At 36.0% G+C, this 17497-nt stretch overlaps 1 protein-coding gene across 2 annotated transcripts in view; it reads left to right on the plus strand.

Moving 5' to 3' along the window:
• Positions 1-17497, plus strand: part of ALDH1A1 (aldehyde dehydrogenase 1 family member A1) — a 131087-nt gene that overhangs the window by 79279 nt on the left and 34311 nt on the right. For both annotated transcript variants that reach the window (XM_054583020.1, XM_054583019.1), the window contains exon 3: positions 14702-14806. In XM_054583020.1, the coding sequence (XP_054438995.1) occupies positions 14702-14806 (105 nt within the window). The remainder of the gene's footprint in view (positions 1-14701; positions 14807-17497) is intronic.

Consider the following 17497-nt stretch of genomic DNA (forward strand, 5'->3'; position numbering starts at 1 on the left):
AAAGGCTTGCAAAATGCAGTTCTAAGTTTAGCATCTTGATCAAAGGATGAATTCTAAATCATGTCAGGAAAAATTATGAAAATTTATAAATTTTCATAAATTTATTTCTTAAGAGTATTTTTAAGCAAAAAGCATTCTCTTCCTGTGAAATGTTCTTGTGTCAAGATTCAGTGGATTTTACTAAGCAGGTCTATTAACTTCAGTATAGCTCAGCATGCATGATAAGAGAGCAAATACTTGCTAGAGAAACTGGAAAGAGCCAAACAAGTGGGAAATGATTTTTTCAAAAAGAAAGAAGAAACAGCATGCTGAAGTAATATGATCTTTCTATACGTTCAATGAGTGTCAAAATCGAAGGACTTAAGTCTGAGTATTGAATAAAAGCTCCTGTTTCAAGAACTTTAAATGGACTTGCATTATTTAGCATATTTTGGGAAAGAAGGAATTCATATTTATTTCTTCAGCAAAGTTTGTTGCCATTAGAGCAGATGTGTAATTATTAACTGATAAATATAGAGAGAAACAAGAGCAGGAGCCAGATCCAGACTTAAAATCCACAGCTAGGGAGCATGAGGAAATGGATCTTGTTTGAGTTGTTCTATAACCTTTGCCTCTTTCACACTGCTATATGCCAGCTTTCCTATGAGAGCCTAGAACTCCCAAACAAATAAAAGAAACAAAAAATTAATACCGGCTTAACCAAAATTAATTAAAGTTAGTTTTATGTTGTGATAGAGAAAGGAAAGTAAGAAAGGAAGTGTTTCAACTCAGGAAGAGCCATTTTGTTTTCTGAATCAGTCAGTGAATAAATCAAGAACATTATAATCTAATGATAAAGTAAAAGCCTCATTGTTAATTATTTATTTTTAATTTTCTTACTTGTAACCATGGATGGTTTTGTAATCAGAAAGTAGATTACATTCTCATTTTCATACATGCAAAACAATGAGTGACTCAGCTGGGTGACTCTTTTCCTTTGGAAAGTGTGTGCAGAGATCAGATTGTGCCTTTAACATGGTTGACCAGCAGCTATGAAGTGTCTCAACGTTTTATTTTCACGAGGTTTTACTAAAAAGGGAAACTTTTTTTCATTTAATGTTATTCCAAATGGGAGCATTAAAATGTGGTGAGTCCATGCCCTCCAACAATTGCACTTGGCAAAGGTATGCCCAAAAGATAACAAGACTCAAGATTCCAACCTTCCCAACTTCCTTACTCCAAGTTGGTCATTCACAAGAAATTTCAATCCAAGGCACACTGAAAAATGTGTTTCATAAAGACGAAAATCATTAGCAATGACTGAATTATCCCACTACTGTTACTACAAAGAATCTTTTTTTTTTTTTTTTCTGTGATACTAACTGGGACAATAATTGGTAGTCTGAATATCACATTTTGAAAAATTCGGTTTTGCAGAAGTTTGTAGTCTCCTCCTATGTGTATCTCAAGGAAGCTTTAATGTGAAATACTCTTTCTACTTAATTAAGCTTCATTTAGTAGTTATTAATTAAGCAGGTAAGAAACAATGCTGGACAACTGAGATGGTCGTTAAAATCTAGCAGGCAAACACAGATCAAGTGATCCTTTAACACAGAAAGAAATTTTTAAGATGGAAATCTCCTGTTCTCTTCAAAGTCATTACATAAGAACACCCTTTTAGTAAACATGCCTGACCTAAGAGTTCAAAAGAAGGCAAGATTCAAAGAGCAGGATTTGCTCTTATATTTAAAAACTTTTCCGGGTAAAAATACCCAATGCAAGTCAGGGAATTTTGATTGCTAACACATCTTCTCTAAAAATCTGTTCTGCTCAGATAGCATTTTATTGTCTGATTTACTGGTTACAGCATTTTCACACTTGGAAGGACACCAGTTATGTATGTAATTAAATCTAAATGGGTGAGCTTTTTCAAATGCCTATGCATTTTCTCTTTACTGTGCCCCACTGAAGAATTGTATTGGATTTGCACTTGCAAGAGGAGTTGGAAAATGATGGTTTAATTAACAGTTTCCTGGTTGCAAAACATGGAAACAAGGATTTTATAGTGTCTGAGGAATTCCCTTCTATGGCCAGCCCCTAACCTCTGTATTATGCTCCTCGTACTATGTTAATGTCCTTCTTTATCATCACTAGAGGTATACCGGTCCTTGGAGCAATGTGAAAGGGAACAGACAAGCAGGGTTGAGTCACAAAAAGTTATTACAACGATGGTAGAACTACATATTCTCAAGCTTGAGACTGCTTTTCACCTAAACAAAAGAAGTCATTGTTGCATATTTTTTATAACTTATTCTCTAGCACAATCTGATTAGTTTTTTTTGTTGGGGTGGGTAAAACAGAGATCAGAGTTAAGAATTACTTTCTAAAATGATACGAAGGTTTTTAGAATTTAAAACCTCAATAACATCATTATACTTCCACATAAACTCGGATCCTACCTCTATCCTCATTTGTCCCCTTTCCAAATCTAAATGAATCATACATCTACCAACTCATCCATTTTATTGAGCTTTTAAATGAAGAGCTTCTTTGAAAGTTATGTGATCATTGGGCAAACTATATTACCTCTCTCTGCCTTGATTTCTTTATGTGTAAAATGAGAATAATAAAGGTACCAATTTCCTAAGGTGGATGAAAGCATTAAATGAGTTTAATGCATATAAAACACTTGAAATAGTACCTGGCACTTGGGAAGTAACTGATTAACATTAGCTCTCCTAGTCATATTTATTTTTCTGATTTTTTCCCAGTGTTCCAGAATCTCCTTTTACCCAGTCTTTCCTAGAACTGTCCCTCATTCTCTTCTAGTCTTTTTGTCATTCTTTGTTGCACAGTCATGCCTCACCAGACAAGGATCGAATTGGAGTGGAGTTCCAAGGGTTTACCCAGGATTTCAGGGATCAAGAATTTTCTCTTACAGAATTTGGTAACTTTGTTTTCCATTTACCCTTCACAACACTGATTTTCTACCTTAAAAAAAAAAAAGACATAGGAAATTCAAGAAGACAAGTTTTCTCAGACAGGATTCAAAATCTTGAAACTTAACTCTTAAACTTAATTTATTGAAGAATAATTTGTTCATCCTAGAAAAGGTCTTCATCCTCTAACGACATTTCATAAATACATATACAGCAGGCACGCATGCGTGCATGCGCACACACAAAACAGGAAATAGTTATAGCTAAAATTCATCATGTTTATTCTGTGCCAATACTGTTTTAAGTTCTTTATAATGATTTCATTCACTCCTCACAACAACCCTCTGTAGAGATTGCTATTGCTGTTTTGTAGAGGAAAGGACTGAGCAACAGAGTGGCTAAATAACTTGCCTGAAGTCACACAGCCAGTAAGTAACAGAACTAGACTTTGAATGCCAGTAGTCTGAGCCCTCAAACCAATTGACTTTAATATCAGTATCATTGCTTTGGGACATGAAGTTTTTGGAATCCCGTCCCGTTCTTGTTGCCGACATTCATTTGTCCATTCCTGATTACTGAAGGGAACGTGACCATGAACCTTTCCAGTTGCTGCTCAGCTGTTCTCAGGCCACCAGGGGGAAGAAATAAATGACAAAGCTTTCTTTCCTACAATTTACTAAATAAAGAAAGTCCATTTGAAGTTTGTGAAACGGGAGTATTCATCCAAAAAATGTATTTTTGATAGAGCAAAGGTAGGAATCATTGAATAGCATGTGCTAGGCACAATTATCTCCTTATAAATTCTTACAACAAACAAATTTCAGGCCACATGTATTTTTACATGCATTCACTCATTTCTCCCATTTTCTCTTTCCTTATTTAACATCATTGAACAATGGCTATGTGCCAAGTCTTATGGTACAAGAAGACTAACATGATTCTTGCCTTATGGGGCTTATATTCTTGGAGGGTATGTGGGGTGATTTGGGGAAGAAAATAAACAAGTGAATAATTTAATCACAAATATGATAAGTGTTTAAAAGAAGAAAATGGGAAGCTGAGAGAATATGAGAGGAAGAGCTTCCTTTTGAGTAGATGGGAGGGGAGTTCTTTTAAAGGAAGTTTTTTTAAAGGAAGGGATATTCAAGGGGAGCAGGGCATAAAGTGGCTGTGGAGAGTGGGAAAGAACAAAGATCCGGAGCTAACAGCACAGGCAAAGGACCTGTGAAGAAGAGTTTAGTATGTTCAAAAAACTATCACAAGGGCAATGTGGCCGGAATAAAGTGTTGAAGGGAGAAAATGAAAGAAATGGGACCGGAGAGAGAGGCTGTGACCACATTGCCTGATAGCTTTTATTTAAGGGAAACCATGGAGGGGTTCTTAAAACAGGACAGGACTTATGTGTAAGACAAAGCTGATTTTGCAGTGACCCTCTTTTCTTTTGGGAACTCCTTTTAACTAGCTTCTGACAGAAGTCATATTTTTGCTTGCTTTTGCCTTGGAAGCAGTTGAATAAATAGCTGGATGACTTCAAGGTGCAGTGGCTTAACAAGATAAAATCAGCTTCGATTTCTAGCTCTTCCACTTATTTAATGACATGAACTTAGCCAGGCTTCTAATCTTGAGTTTCAGTTGGCCTGTCTGTACATTGGGAATAAGAATGACTACCTTGAAAAGTGGCTGTGAGAACTAAGGGAGGTAATTTGTGGAAAGTGTCCAGCAGTTATTAACTACTTGGTTTAGGCTCTTTTTTAACCCTCTTCTTCCCAAGATGAGTCTTAGAGTTCTAAAATTATTCAATTCCTAATGTAAGTAGAATGACTACTTGAATTGCTAGTCACCGTTCAAGACTGCTTTTTTTCTATTGATCTAATTTGAAGTTCATAATGAATGACTGGAAAAGAGCTAGGGAAGATGTTACTAGTTCCCCGTTTTAAAGCTTAGGTATCCAAGCTCGGGGAGACTAAGTGACTTGCTCAAGGTCACACAGCTCCTAAGAGACAATAGCAGAATAAACTGGATTCTGAATCTTCTCATTACAATCTTCTACTTTTCCACATGATTTTGTTTTTTTCCCTAAACACTAAAAACATTATTACTTGAATCTCACTGGCTTGTCTCTAACAAGTGCTTTCTTTACTCTGATTGAGAGAACGGAAACTTGGATGATGAAGGAAGAGGGACATTTGGGCATTAGATCCCTGAACAGGTGGATCAATAAAGAGAATTTACTCCGGAGTAGTACTTCTTGTATTTGAATGTACCAGTGAATCGCTTAGGGATCTTGTTGAAATGCAGGTTGATTCTGTAGGCCTGAGGTGAGGTATGAGATTCAGCATTTCTAACAAACTTTCAGGTTTTGGTGACGCTATTCAAATGGGGTCTGTTGACCAGCAACCACTGTCTAAATGTTTGTGGTCAACCTTATAACTCTTACCGCTGTGACCACCATCTAGTTCCTTAGGGAACTGACTTCCTATTTCTGCCAGAAGCTTACACTCACACAGGTCAGAAACATGCATCTTCCCCTTCAAAAAGTGTCTGAGTGCAACAAGAATTATGGCCACAAACCAATGACTGAACTTACTGTTAATTTTGCTCCTGGGAGATAAACGTTCATGAATGCGATATTTTAGCTCATCTCTTAGGAATACAGTCCTGGCACTGGCAAATTGTTTTGTAGTCTGGCACCTGTCTGGTTTCAAGAAATCTGTTCAATAAAACTACTGAAGAAAGTCACATGTACCCTAAGAGAGGGTATTATCCCCGTTTCAGAAGGACTCAGCACTGCAAGTGTTCAAAAGATTCCTTTAAACTGGACTTTTCCTTATGAACTTATTAACTATTTTCCAGATGAGGGGGCTGAATGAAAGAAAAAAAAAAAAGCCTGTTAAAGAGTATAAGTAGCAACTCACTTGAAGAACAACTCAAAGTTAAAGAAATCTCCTGAGGTGGCATGGGTAATCTATGGGCTGATATAATACACATCAGCATAAAAGATATCTCATGAGAATACAGGTATTGGCAAAATGAGGATACAGTTTTCTCTAAACAGCAATTATCTGGTTTTGGGGGATGGCAGTGGTGGTTTGGGTTTACATGATGCTATTGTAATTGTGACCAGATCCATTACACGTGTACCAGATATCAGTGGCAAGAGACTGAGCTAAGTTCAAAAGAACATGAGCAAATATTGCCTTATAATTCAACATTTAATTAAAATCCACTACTAATAAGCACACTAGAAAGGTATTTACATAAACCTTGATTTTACCACAATGATATATTCTGAGTATGTATGTGAAGGTACACATGTGTGTATGTATCAGAGGATCCCACAAATAGAGACCTTGATTACAAGAGATGTAAAGTGTTGCTAATATTTGATATTTTTAATCTTATAATATGTCTATCTGACACCTTTATTGTAATGTCAGAATTGTTCATGGAAATTTGTTTGCTGGGAACCTGCACAAATGGCGCAGATCTTGAAACTGCCTGAACAAACTACAGTGGTACCTCGGTACTTGTTAATTTGTTCTGGAACTTGGAACAAGTGCCAAAACCGATGAGTACCCGACGATGACAGATTCTCTCGAGTGGGGCATCATCGTGACTCATATAATTTCTAACAAGTGAATTGAGTCCCAAACAAGCACTGAGACCTGAAACATTTCTTTTCTCATCAAAGTGAGACGAGTACAGAGTTTGATGAGTTCTGACACCGAGGAGTGCCGACGTATCACTGCACCTCCCACCCTAGGTCCCATTATCTTGCTGTTTGCACCGCTTTCTCTTTACTTTCTTAGAAGTCAAAAGAGTACAAATAACAAACAGCTCAGTTAGGCTCTACATTTTGTGCTTTCTTCAGAAGGAAGAAGGCTTACATGTAAGTATCGTATTATAGGATCTTAGTATTGTTGAATATTAAATATATACAGAATTTTCTGGTGCCTCTCTGTCGTACCTCTTTAATACAGGGTACATATGATGTACAGAAATTGTTGACAAATGTTGTTGTCATCCGTAGGACATAGTGAATATGTGGCTTAAAATAGAAATGCTTTTCTTTTTCCCTGAGTTGAAAAGGCTGAAGAGGTTTTTCAAACAACAAGAACAAAAGAGCACACACTCATGTCATTGGAGTCAGGTTATAATATAAAACAGAAAGGAAAGGAAAACTGTATTTCTCTTTTGTATTGTACTTTTGTTTTGGTCACCTTCTCATTTTGTTTTCACTTCTTTTACCGCAGTTAAATATTTTCCTCCCATCTGTTATTTCCTCCTTAATTTCCTTTTAGATTTTTCTTTTTTTGACTCTGAGTCTCTACATGTTGCTTTGCTGCCTTGGAGTTTGGGTTGAAAGTAGTTGCTAGAGATCTAACTTTGATTCTTTTAAATGTTTATCATCCCCACCTGACTTCTGTTCAGTCTCTTATTCAACCTGTTCCTTGTTTTTTCTGCACCTCTTCCAAAGGTTTTTTTCTCTTCCTAAAACTGAGAAAAGGTTTACACATTTACAACACCCATCGCTTCCTATACATTTACAACAACGCCTGTCACTCGACGTGCTGCGGCCAGGGCTCTCAGGTTTGGAAATTCACACAGGTGACGTAAATAGAGGAATCACATCGCCTTTCTCACCGTTGGCATATCATTAAAAAAAAAAAAAAAAAGTACTTTGTGTATCTAAGATGTGATCTGCTACGTTTCTCTGCCACCAAGAAAGCACTGGCTTCCCTTTAGGATCCAGAGCCACTGGCCCAGTTCAAGCCCCCTACATTCAAAGATACTGTGACTTGTGGGGCTGGGTGAAAATGGTACAGGGATTAAGGGGAAAAAACCCTCATAACCATAGACAACACTATGGTGATTGCTAGAGGGAAAAGGGTGTGGGGGCATAAATGGTGATGGAAGGAGGCTTGGGATGGTGAACACACAGTACAATCGACAGATGATGTATTATAGAATTGCACACTGAAAACCTATAGAATTGTATTAACCGATGTCACCTCAATAAAATCAATGAAAAAAAACCCAGAGATAATGTGGATAATTTGAATATAGGGCACCCTGATTATCTGTTAGAGGGAATCAGGGGCTCTCTCCCCTTTAAGCCAACAGTTTTTAAAATCTTACATCAACAGCTAAGGCTAATAGGTTTTATTTTGCCTACTATTCAAATTTAGTTTGATCCAAACCAAAAATATTTTGAGAAAAAGGCTTATTAATTTTGAATTATGGCTTTATACCAAACACATTAAGACATAACAACTTTTACTTGGAAAAGCTTTTAAAAAATGACCTAGAAACTAAAATGCATGTAGGAAACAGCCACTTTCTTAAAAAAAAAAATCAAAGGTCATATTATGCATCCCTTAAAGTCTGACATCAAAAATTTAAAGTGTAAAATCAATTTTTAAGTTGCCTTAATATTGCCATTGATTGTTTCCCCATATAAGAAGCTCTCCAAGTCCAAGAGGATGCATAGACATCTATAATTTCCCATCAATAATGTGAACTTTACATTGAGGTCTACTGTATTTATATACATTATTCAAAATTATCCTGGGCCCAAAATTTATAATTAGAACATCGCTAATATAATGGTTAAATAGGACCAAAGAATATATTTTTATTTACTTTCATAGCCTGATCCCATTTCCTCTGAACTTACTAAAGGCAATCAGCAAATGTAGAATGAATAAAGGGAGGGAAATGATAGAACATTTCAACAGGCCTAATGTATTTCCTAATTATTATAATAAACATTTGTTAGCCTATAGTTGTTCATATCCAGTAGCTTTCCCTTATCCATGGTTTTGCTTTTTGAAGTTTCAGTTACCCTTGGTCAACTGCTCCAAAAATATTAAATGGGAAATTACAGAAGTAAACAATTTATATGTTTCAAATTTTGTGCCCTTCTGAGTAGCTGTCCTGCTCTGTCCCACCCAGATTGCAAATCATTCCTTTGTCTAGTTTCCCTACACCCTACACACTCCCTACCCATTAGTCACTTAGTAGCTACTGGGTTATCAGATCAAATGTTAAAGAGATGCTTATTTTACCTAACAATGCCACATTCACATAAGTTTTATTAGAGTACAGTGTTATAATGTTTCTCATTCTGGGGATCAAGATCCACCACAAACTGGCTTCATCTTCATTATCAGAATTTACCAATGACTCTTTTGCACTGGAATGCCCTATTCCGGGCTGATGTCTTCACTGTGCTACAAATGCCCCAACGCCGTTCCCTCCCCGTACTCCCGGTTTCCCTTTCTTCCACCAATCCAATTCTATCCTTCCAGCCCACACCCTTCTCTTCCCCGAGTTCTGCTCTGTAATTTATTCACTAAAGCACTTGTTAGTAATTTTACTTTACAACCTTCAATGCTTTACTGGCTGATCTTGATATAATAAATATACTCTCTTCTTAGATTATAAACTCCCTGAGAGAAGAGGTTGGGGCACACTCATTTCTCATTTCCCACAGTCCCTTCCAAATAATGAAACCTGTTTACTCATTATCTGGTAAACATTTTTCTGATAAAAAAGCGACCATTTGGATTATGTGAATATAAACACAAATTCAAACAAAAGTTGAGTTCACAGTGTTCTCCTATATAAAAAAGTTAAAACTGAATAATACAGAACAGTTGCTAGTTATTTTGGATCATCTCTGGCTGATCTTATCAACTGCCTGAAGACTGTCAGGTAAACTTGTATTCCTACTTTAGGTTACTGCTTATTTACAAAACATTCACCGACTTTAATTTGAAAGGGGAGTTTTATATACAGCTTAGACAAGAGTCTGGTCATGAAACTAGGTGGTAAATACTTATTGCAATGGTTCTTTCTCACCAAAAGAGATTATATAAAGGGAGTAAAATGAACTGTAATACATCAAGTATACGTTATTGAAAACTTCAGACTTCAAATTATCACAGACCTGGGAGGACTCGAGTAAGAACTGCAAAGTTTCACCTGTAAACAAAAATCTAGAGATATCTTTTTAAAGAAACTTTCAGTTAACAGTGTGCAAACTGGGAAACATAAATCCTCAGTATGAACTGAGAATATGTTCCAAAATGGAGGGGAAAGGGCAGGGTTTACAAAGGCAAAGGTTGCACGGAGCTGACGATCAAAGAGATGCGTTGCTGGGGCAAACGAGATCATAAACTTACATTATGTGTTTTTGGATTGGTGGGAGCAACTGGGCATTCAATGGTTGGCTGACTCAGTGATGCAACAAGTGAAGTTGTTAGGTGAGAACAATGGGTAATACATGATTAAGCATTTATCAAGTCCTGGTTTTAGCCCAGGCCTATAGAAGTAAAATGCTGTCTTTGATCACACAGTTACAGTACAGGGAGTATTATTTAACAAAGAAGCAAAGAATTCAATTTTTCAAGTAGTACAATCAGTGCAGGGGTAGGGGGAGTGTGAGGGGGGAGGAACGATCTGGCTCTGCAGGCAGTTCCAGAGCCCTAAAGGGCAAAGTTATGCTCTGTAAGCAGTTTTGGAGCTCAAGCTGCAAATATTCCAAATTTGGGGCCACATGTTATGATATTAAAGTTCTCACTCCACAGTGACAGAATATGATCAATTCTATATCTTGTTTTTATTCAATTTTTGGTGAAATTTTATGTAGAAGGGTGGAATTCACGGTATATCTCTGACAGGGTGAGACTTGAGCTCTCTTAGCTTATTTTTCTTTCTTTACATTTTATTTATTTATTTTTAGAGAAAGAGGAAGGGAGGGAGAAAGAGAGGAGAGAAACATCCAAGTGTGAGAGGTGCAAAGGTCAGTTGCCTCTGGTGGAGATCTGGCCCGCAACCCAGGCATGTGCCCTGACTGGGAATCAAACTGGTCACCCTTTGGTTCACAGGCTGGCACTCAATCCACTGAGCCATACCAGCCAGGGAAAGCTCTCTTAGTTTAAGAGCTATAAAATCTAAAGAGAAAATAGATTCTTAAGAGAAGAAGGAAGGGAGAATTAGAAATCTGTGAATGAATCTATTGTGAGTTTTGCAAGACTGGCTAAAAAAATCTAGGGCAAGTATCATGATGTCTTTAGTTTTTTTGTTTGGAATTAGGTGAGCTTACATATAGATTCTTACTTTAATACAAAGCAGAACATAATACGTAATTTAATACTAGGATACTAAAATACTATGTTAGAAAGTAGAAAAAAGAGGTTAAATCAAACTAGTGCAACTAGTGAAATCTTCCTGATTTGATGACATTTTAAGGACAGTTCGAGGTATGAGCAGAAGAAAATGGTAAAACTCCAGCCTGAGGAGCAGCGTGAATAGAAGGTGCAAGCAGAAGGGCTTGATGCTCAATTGAGACAGTAGAATAAAGTTGAAACAAAGGTAAACTGAGGAAATAATAGGACAAAAGTTTGGAAAAGCCAGATCATAAACCATCTTATTATCATGCTAAGAAATTTATGAATGGGAAACACCTACCGTATTTTGCCATGTATAGTGCATACTTTTTGCCCAAATCTTTGAGGGAATAATAAGGATGTGCATTATACATGGGTAGTACTAATTCTGTATCTATATAAATGCTTCTTAATTCTTTTATTTATGCTTATGCATTAAAACTCCAATTCCAGAAAACAATAATGATATCTGTATGCAAAATAATACCCTGGACTATGACCATTAGTTTTGTTTCTAAATATAAATAAATAAATAAATAAATAATCAAATTAAAAAATTAAAATGAAAGATTTTTTTTTCTAAAAGCTTGGGCCAAAAACGTGGGTGCACAGTATAACACAGGAGCACATTATAGGGGACAAAATCTGAGCTGATTTTACTTATGAAGATTACGGTCATGGTGAAAATTAAATTTCAGTTAGGCAGAGGTGGGCGCAGGGAGGACAAGGAGAGGTTCTTTATGATACTACAGAATGAAGTCATACAAAAGGATGACTAGGAATTGTATTTCCCATTAACAAGAGAAGAAAAGTGTGAGTGTGTGTGTGTGTGTGTGTGTGTGTGAGAGAGAGAGAGAGAGAGAGAAAGAGAGAGAGAGATGGAAAGAGAGAAAGGGAAATGTGCACGAGCAAGCTTTAGAGCTTTAGTTTGAGTTTAAGGCAGCATAAAGCTAGAGATGACAGTGAGCTGAGTTTGGGCCACAAAGATTAAGGTGTTTCCCAGGCACCTCTTGGGGAGAAAAATACAAAGGTAAGGGCTAGAGATGCATAAAATAAAATACTCTTTAAGAGTAATTACAGGATTCTATAAAATATGTGTTTGATAGCTAGAATGCTGATTCACACTAAAAGACATTGGGCAAGTTGGTATTTTAATCTGAACTTATTTTACTTCAAATTGAAGTAAGATACTAATGTTTTCTTCATGAAGAATACTAGGAATTTTATGGTCCTTATCTGTATTCCATTTTCCTATCAGAGAAACAAGACCTTTCTCGATACTCTATCTTTTCTGCACTTCCTGATATGTATCTTTGTACATCAAGTCTATACATCTGAACTGCTTTGCACTCCCTCCCCCTTGTGTATGCACGCTCACATCATCTTCCTGTCAATTTTAGGCTAGCACTACAATTCTTTTCAACTCCTCCAAATACATAAATTGCTGTTGTTTTGTCTTATGAATAATTATATTGCTGTGAACAGACTAATAAGGCTTCTCCTTCCCCTTGTTTGTGTATTTATTTATTTATTTAGCAAATCACAAATATCAAAATGCAGCCATGTGCAGAATATTATAGGTCTTAGTAATATGTACTTACTGGATTATGGGATCTTCAATTCAATTTTAAGTTATGTATTCAAAAATACTGAGGTTACAGTCACTTGAGGGCTGGGAGAGTGTTGAATGAACATTAAGTATGAACCAAAAAACCAGAAACACTGTCTTTACCTTATCTTATAGAATGTGCAAACTGGGAAGGAAAGCAAACATTTAAAAATGACTTTCTAAAAAATGTAATAATTTTTACAATAGAAGTATAGACGACCAGGGAAGTATTTTTGAGAACGAGCTGTCTAAATATTCTTAAACTATCAGTGATACTTGATAATCTTCGTTTTATTAATTTGACAAGATTTTATGCTCTATTATAAACATTGCACAATAGAATAGCCAAGATAGTGAAAAGTCATAGGATAACTTAAAAGAGTGTTTTTACCCAAATATACAAAATGTAATTAATTAAATTGAAAACATATAATTTTGTCATCTGTCACTCAAAAATTTGTAATAGCTAAGCAATTTTTATTTAGTATAACAACATATTTAAATCTTGGAAGGCAATGTTTGAAGACATTTCCTCTCAGGGTTGCACTCTTAACAGCTTACCTCTAAATATCAAGTTAGGACAGGTGTCTGAATTAAAGTGTTTATTATAAATTCAGTGCATTTGTCACTCTTCATTTAAAACTACATAATTGACTATCTGTGATTTAAAATTAAATAAACTAGTCCATGTTATAAAAATAAATCTAACAGAAAGTTGCATTACATAACATTCAACACTTGTAATTATTTTTTTATTTCAATAATAAATAAGAAAAAGGAGAGTAACAAGAAATAATGGAATGAGAGGAGAGAGAAGATATTCTAACTTTTGTCTAAAGCAGAACATAACTTATTTATCATTAAAGGAGTACTTCTGAATTGGGCTTCATCGAATATTTTTACTTTTATAAAAGGTAAATTAGATATTAAAACTCTAGTAGGCTCCATAATGAAATGCAAATAAAGAGCTGCAACAGTTGAAACTTAAACTTTTTAAATGATATGTTATTTTAAATATTTTATACTTAAATATGAATGTTTTTAAAGATTTTTATTATTTTATTGTGTATACAGAACAAAATTCCATATTTTCTAGATCCCTTGGTTATTTATTTATTTATTTACTTATTTATTTATTTGAGGGAGGGGAAGGGAAGGAGAAGGAGAGGGAGAGGAACATTGATGTGAGAGGGAAACATTGATCGTTGCTTGTCACACGTGTCCTGACTGGGAGACTGAACTCACAGCCTAGCCATGTGCCCTGACAGGGAATCAAACAAGCAACCTTTGTCTTTCAGGAAGATACCCAACCAACTGAACCACATCAGTCAGGTTCCCCTTGGTCTTTTTTAGATGCCTGTCTTTTTCTCATAGATACCATTGAGAAATCTAGTACCTGATTTCACCTGTGGACAAATACATTTTTAGATAATCTTTTAAAACAGAGAATTAAACCACTGTGCCTTTGAAAAGTCAGTGAGAAAAATGACATGCAAATTTTTTCCAAGCAAAATTTGTTTAACCCCCTTCCTTGCACAAACTACCTTTAAAACAGTAAGTAAAGGGTCAGAAAATAGTCACTTAGGACAATAAATCATCAGTAGCCCAAGCTGAGCATTTTCAGAATCTGAAGTGAAAAACAGAGACAATGATTTGTAAAGAACAAGCCCACCAAAGCCTCTACTCTTGCCTCAAATTCATAATTATTTCAAATAAAAACACCTTTTTCTACATTGTTTTCCCCAGTCTGTATTTTACAGTATTGAAACAACCTCTACCTTAGTGTAATTTAAAAGTATTATTTATTTTTGTGTGTGCATGTGTCAAATGTCTTAAACAGACAAAAAATTCTTGGGGGTAGAGGGTTGTTCATAAGTAAGTTTGAAACATTGGGCTCACTTAAGCATTCTGCAATGTTTTAGTTTAATTTTTATAAGAAGTTTCTCAAATTTGCTGCATACTTAAGTGTTTATTTTCCTACTTTCTCTCCCTCTCTGCAGATATTCATAAACAATGAATGGCATAATTCAGTGAGTGGCAAGAAATTTCCTGTCTTTAATCCTGCGACCGAGGAGAAGCTCTGCGAGGTAGAAGAAGGAGATAAAGTGAGTTTCCTAACACTAGTTACATTTCATGCCAGATTTTTTGCTTGTTTCTCACTATTCTGAGCCACCCTGTTCCAAGTTCAAGTAGATATGTCAAGAAAATATGGTTTCTGGGGCTGCCTGGGAAATTTTCTCAGTACATAAAGGGTACTCAGTAGGCAGGTAATGATGGTGAGCCTATCTATCCTTTGGGTGTTGTGGTGATTTTTTTTGTCATATTATTTTTTCTTACTTGTTTTTTAATTGAAATAGTCTCTAGGTTTATTGTACCAATAGACTGTATATGAAGTGAATGATCATATATGTAAAAGCAAATAAATTTTTTATTCATATAAAATTATTCGTTTTTTAAAGTTGTACAATGAAACTAAAAGAATACTTCATAAAGGACTTTTAGAACAATATATTTCTAAGTTATTTTATTAAATTATTAAATTAATATTTATTAGTATCTTTAATATTGAATTTTAAAGTAAATTTAATTGAATCACAAATTTAAAGTGTTATTCTCTCACTAATAATACTAACAACAGATACCAACTTTTATTTTGTGATTAAAAAAAGAATTCTAAATGTTGTTTTAATTTACTACTCAAAATCACCCTGTTGGGAAGGTTCTCCTTTTAGCCACTTTTACAAATGATAACATAATAGCAGAATATAAAGGTGGAGTAATTTACTCAAGGTGACATTGCTAATAAATAATGAAATCAGCATTTAAATGCTGTCCTTTGCTCCAGAACTTGTGACTGGCAGGGCTACTGCCTTACCTTGTAATTATTATAAAAGTGAGATAGGACAATTTAAATAGCCTGAGGAATGAGGAGAGTAAAAGCCTTCAGAATTTTTATCTGAATACATACCTTAAAAAGTGTACGTGTTCACAGACTAATTCGAAATGATTTTCTGGTCTTGAGTTGTCAAGCTTTAAGTCTCTGTCATGTAAGATATGAAGAAGCAAATTTTTTTATTTTTTTATTTTTTGCATGAAAAGACTACTGGAAGATGAAGTCAGCAAAACCCTAGAATAATACCATTCATGACACTATGTTCAGTTCAATCAGTATAGGATCTCATGTTCCTGTCAAGTCTTCATTCTTTCATTTCCTCCTCCCTAATCAATGAGATCACTAATCTCATACCTTGCAGAGCTATTAAACCTTGAAGAGCTATTCCAAGGTAGTAATAGACCTGAGGGGCTCTTCTGGGTTTAGGAAGGAGGGCCCTGAATACACGTTGCAGTATTATCAGTACAATTAAGACCCACACCTTTAGGGGCAAGAGTGCAGAGTTTAGACAGAGACATCAACAGTTTAAGAAGCAGAAGCAGAATAGAATGGAGACACGTGTCACCTGCTTTTGGAATTCATTCCTGCATAAATTCTTCAAGGGCTTCTCACTGCCTCTGGGGAAAAGTTGAAACCCTTGTTTCTGGCTTCCATCACAGCCCGCCCCTGTTCTCCCTCAACATATCCAATTTCATCGTGTTCAGCATGGTCCCCCAAACATTGCATGCTGGTCACTGTGTCTGTGCCACAGTCGTGGGGCAGTCCTCAGGACCTTGTTTCAGTCATCATCTGTAGTAAGACATCAGAAGTTCCACATTTGTATATATCTTGTTTGAGCTACTGTTTCTTTTTGGGTAAAATGGAGAGCTTGCAGGGCTCCACCCACCCCGGGTGTTTGGTTCAATCATTCTAGAATGGGACCTAAGAATTTATATTTCTAACAATTTTTCTGGTGATGCTGATGTTGCTGGTTGGGGTAAGGTTGGGAGAATATACTTTAAGAACCTGATCTAAGGTTTTAAACCACAATTTGCATCTCCTTCCAGGTGTTAACATTTAATAAGGGTCATGTTCATTGACAGGCAAGAAAGTGGATGATTGGAGACTTTGCTGTGATAGTCACTTTGCACCTAAGAAATGTTGTAAGACCATCCTCAAGCAGAAAAATACTAATGACACCGGGAATGTGTTCTAGCAGACCCAGAAGTCTATGTCCTGTGAGCCATTCCTAGAAATTTAAAAAAAAAAAAATTTCTTCACATTCAATCAAGAGGAATAGTTGTTATCAGCGACGTCTAGAGGGGTGCAGAGCACTGCATTACCTCAGATGACTGTCTAGTTGCTTGAGTGGCTCTGTCAACCCTGGGGGAGGTGGAAAAAACAGAAAGGTGAAGGTAAGGGCACAAGTGAATCCCTTGCAGCTGCCTACTCCTCTCCCTACAAATCCTTCTCTAGGTACAAATGCTACTCAGGAGAGAGACTGCAGACCTGTTTGCAGTTGGCAAGTAACAAAAGAAAAAAATGCCTCGGTCTGGACATCTCACTTTGCCACTCACTGGCTTTCGGGTTTAGTTTCAACCAGTGAAAGAAATCTGAGCCTGGAGTTCCAGTAGAAATCTTGTCAGGCAATCTGAGGTCTTCTTGGCATTGTTGGTGGGATTTACTTTCTTCCTCAAGTGCAGTGAGGGTGAGCTGATGATCACGCCTAAAGCTTTCAAAGTATTTGTCATTTACTTGCTTTGTGTTTATTGATGATTACTCCTTCTCATAGAGGAGAGCAGAAAATCTACACAAGTGTTGATCAAGGACACTCATTCACATCCAGCAAAGCTTCAAGTCAGGTCATAATACTAATCACGTTGGCTGATACTTGACACTCAAGTTAAATTCTTTATGATATAAA

The sequence above is a fragment of the Pteronotus mesoamericanus genome, unplaced genomic scaffold (assembly GCF_021234165.1).
Source record: "Pteronotus mesoamericanus isolate MK-2021 breed Mesoamerican mustached bat unplaced genomic scaffold, CSHL_Meso_final contig_73, whole genome shotgun sequence".
NCBI classification, from domain to species: Eukaryota; Metazoa; Chordata; class Mammalia; order Chiroptera; family Mormoopidae; genus Pteronotus; species Pteronotus mesoamericanus.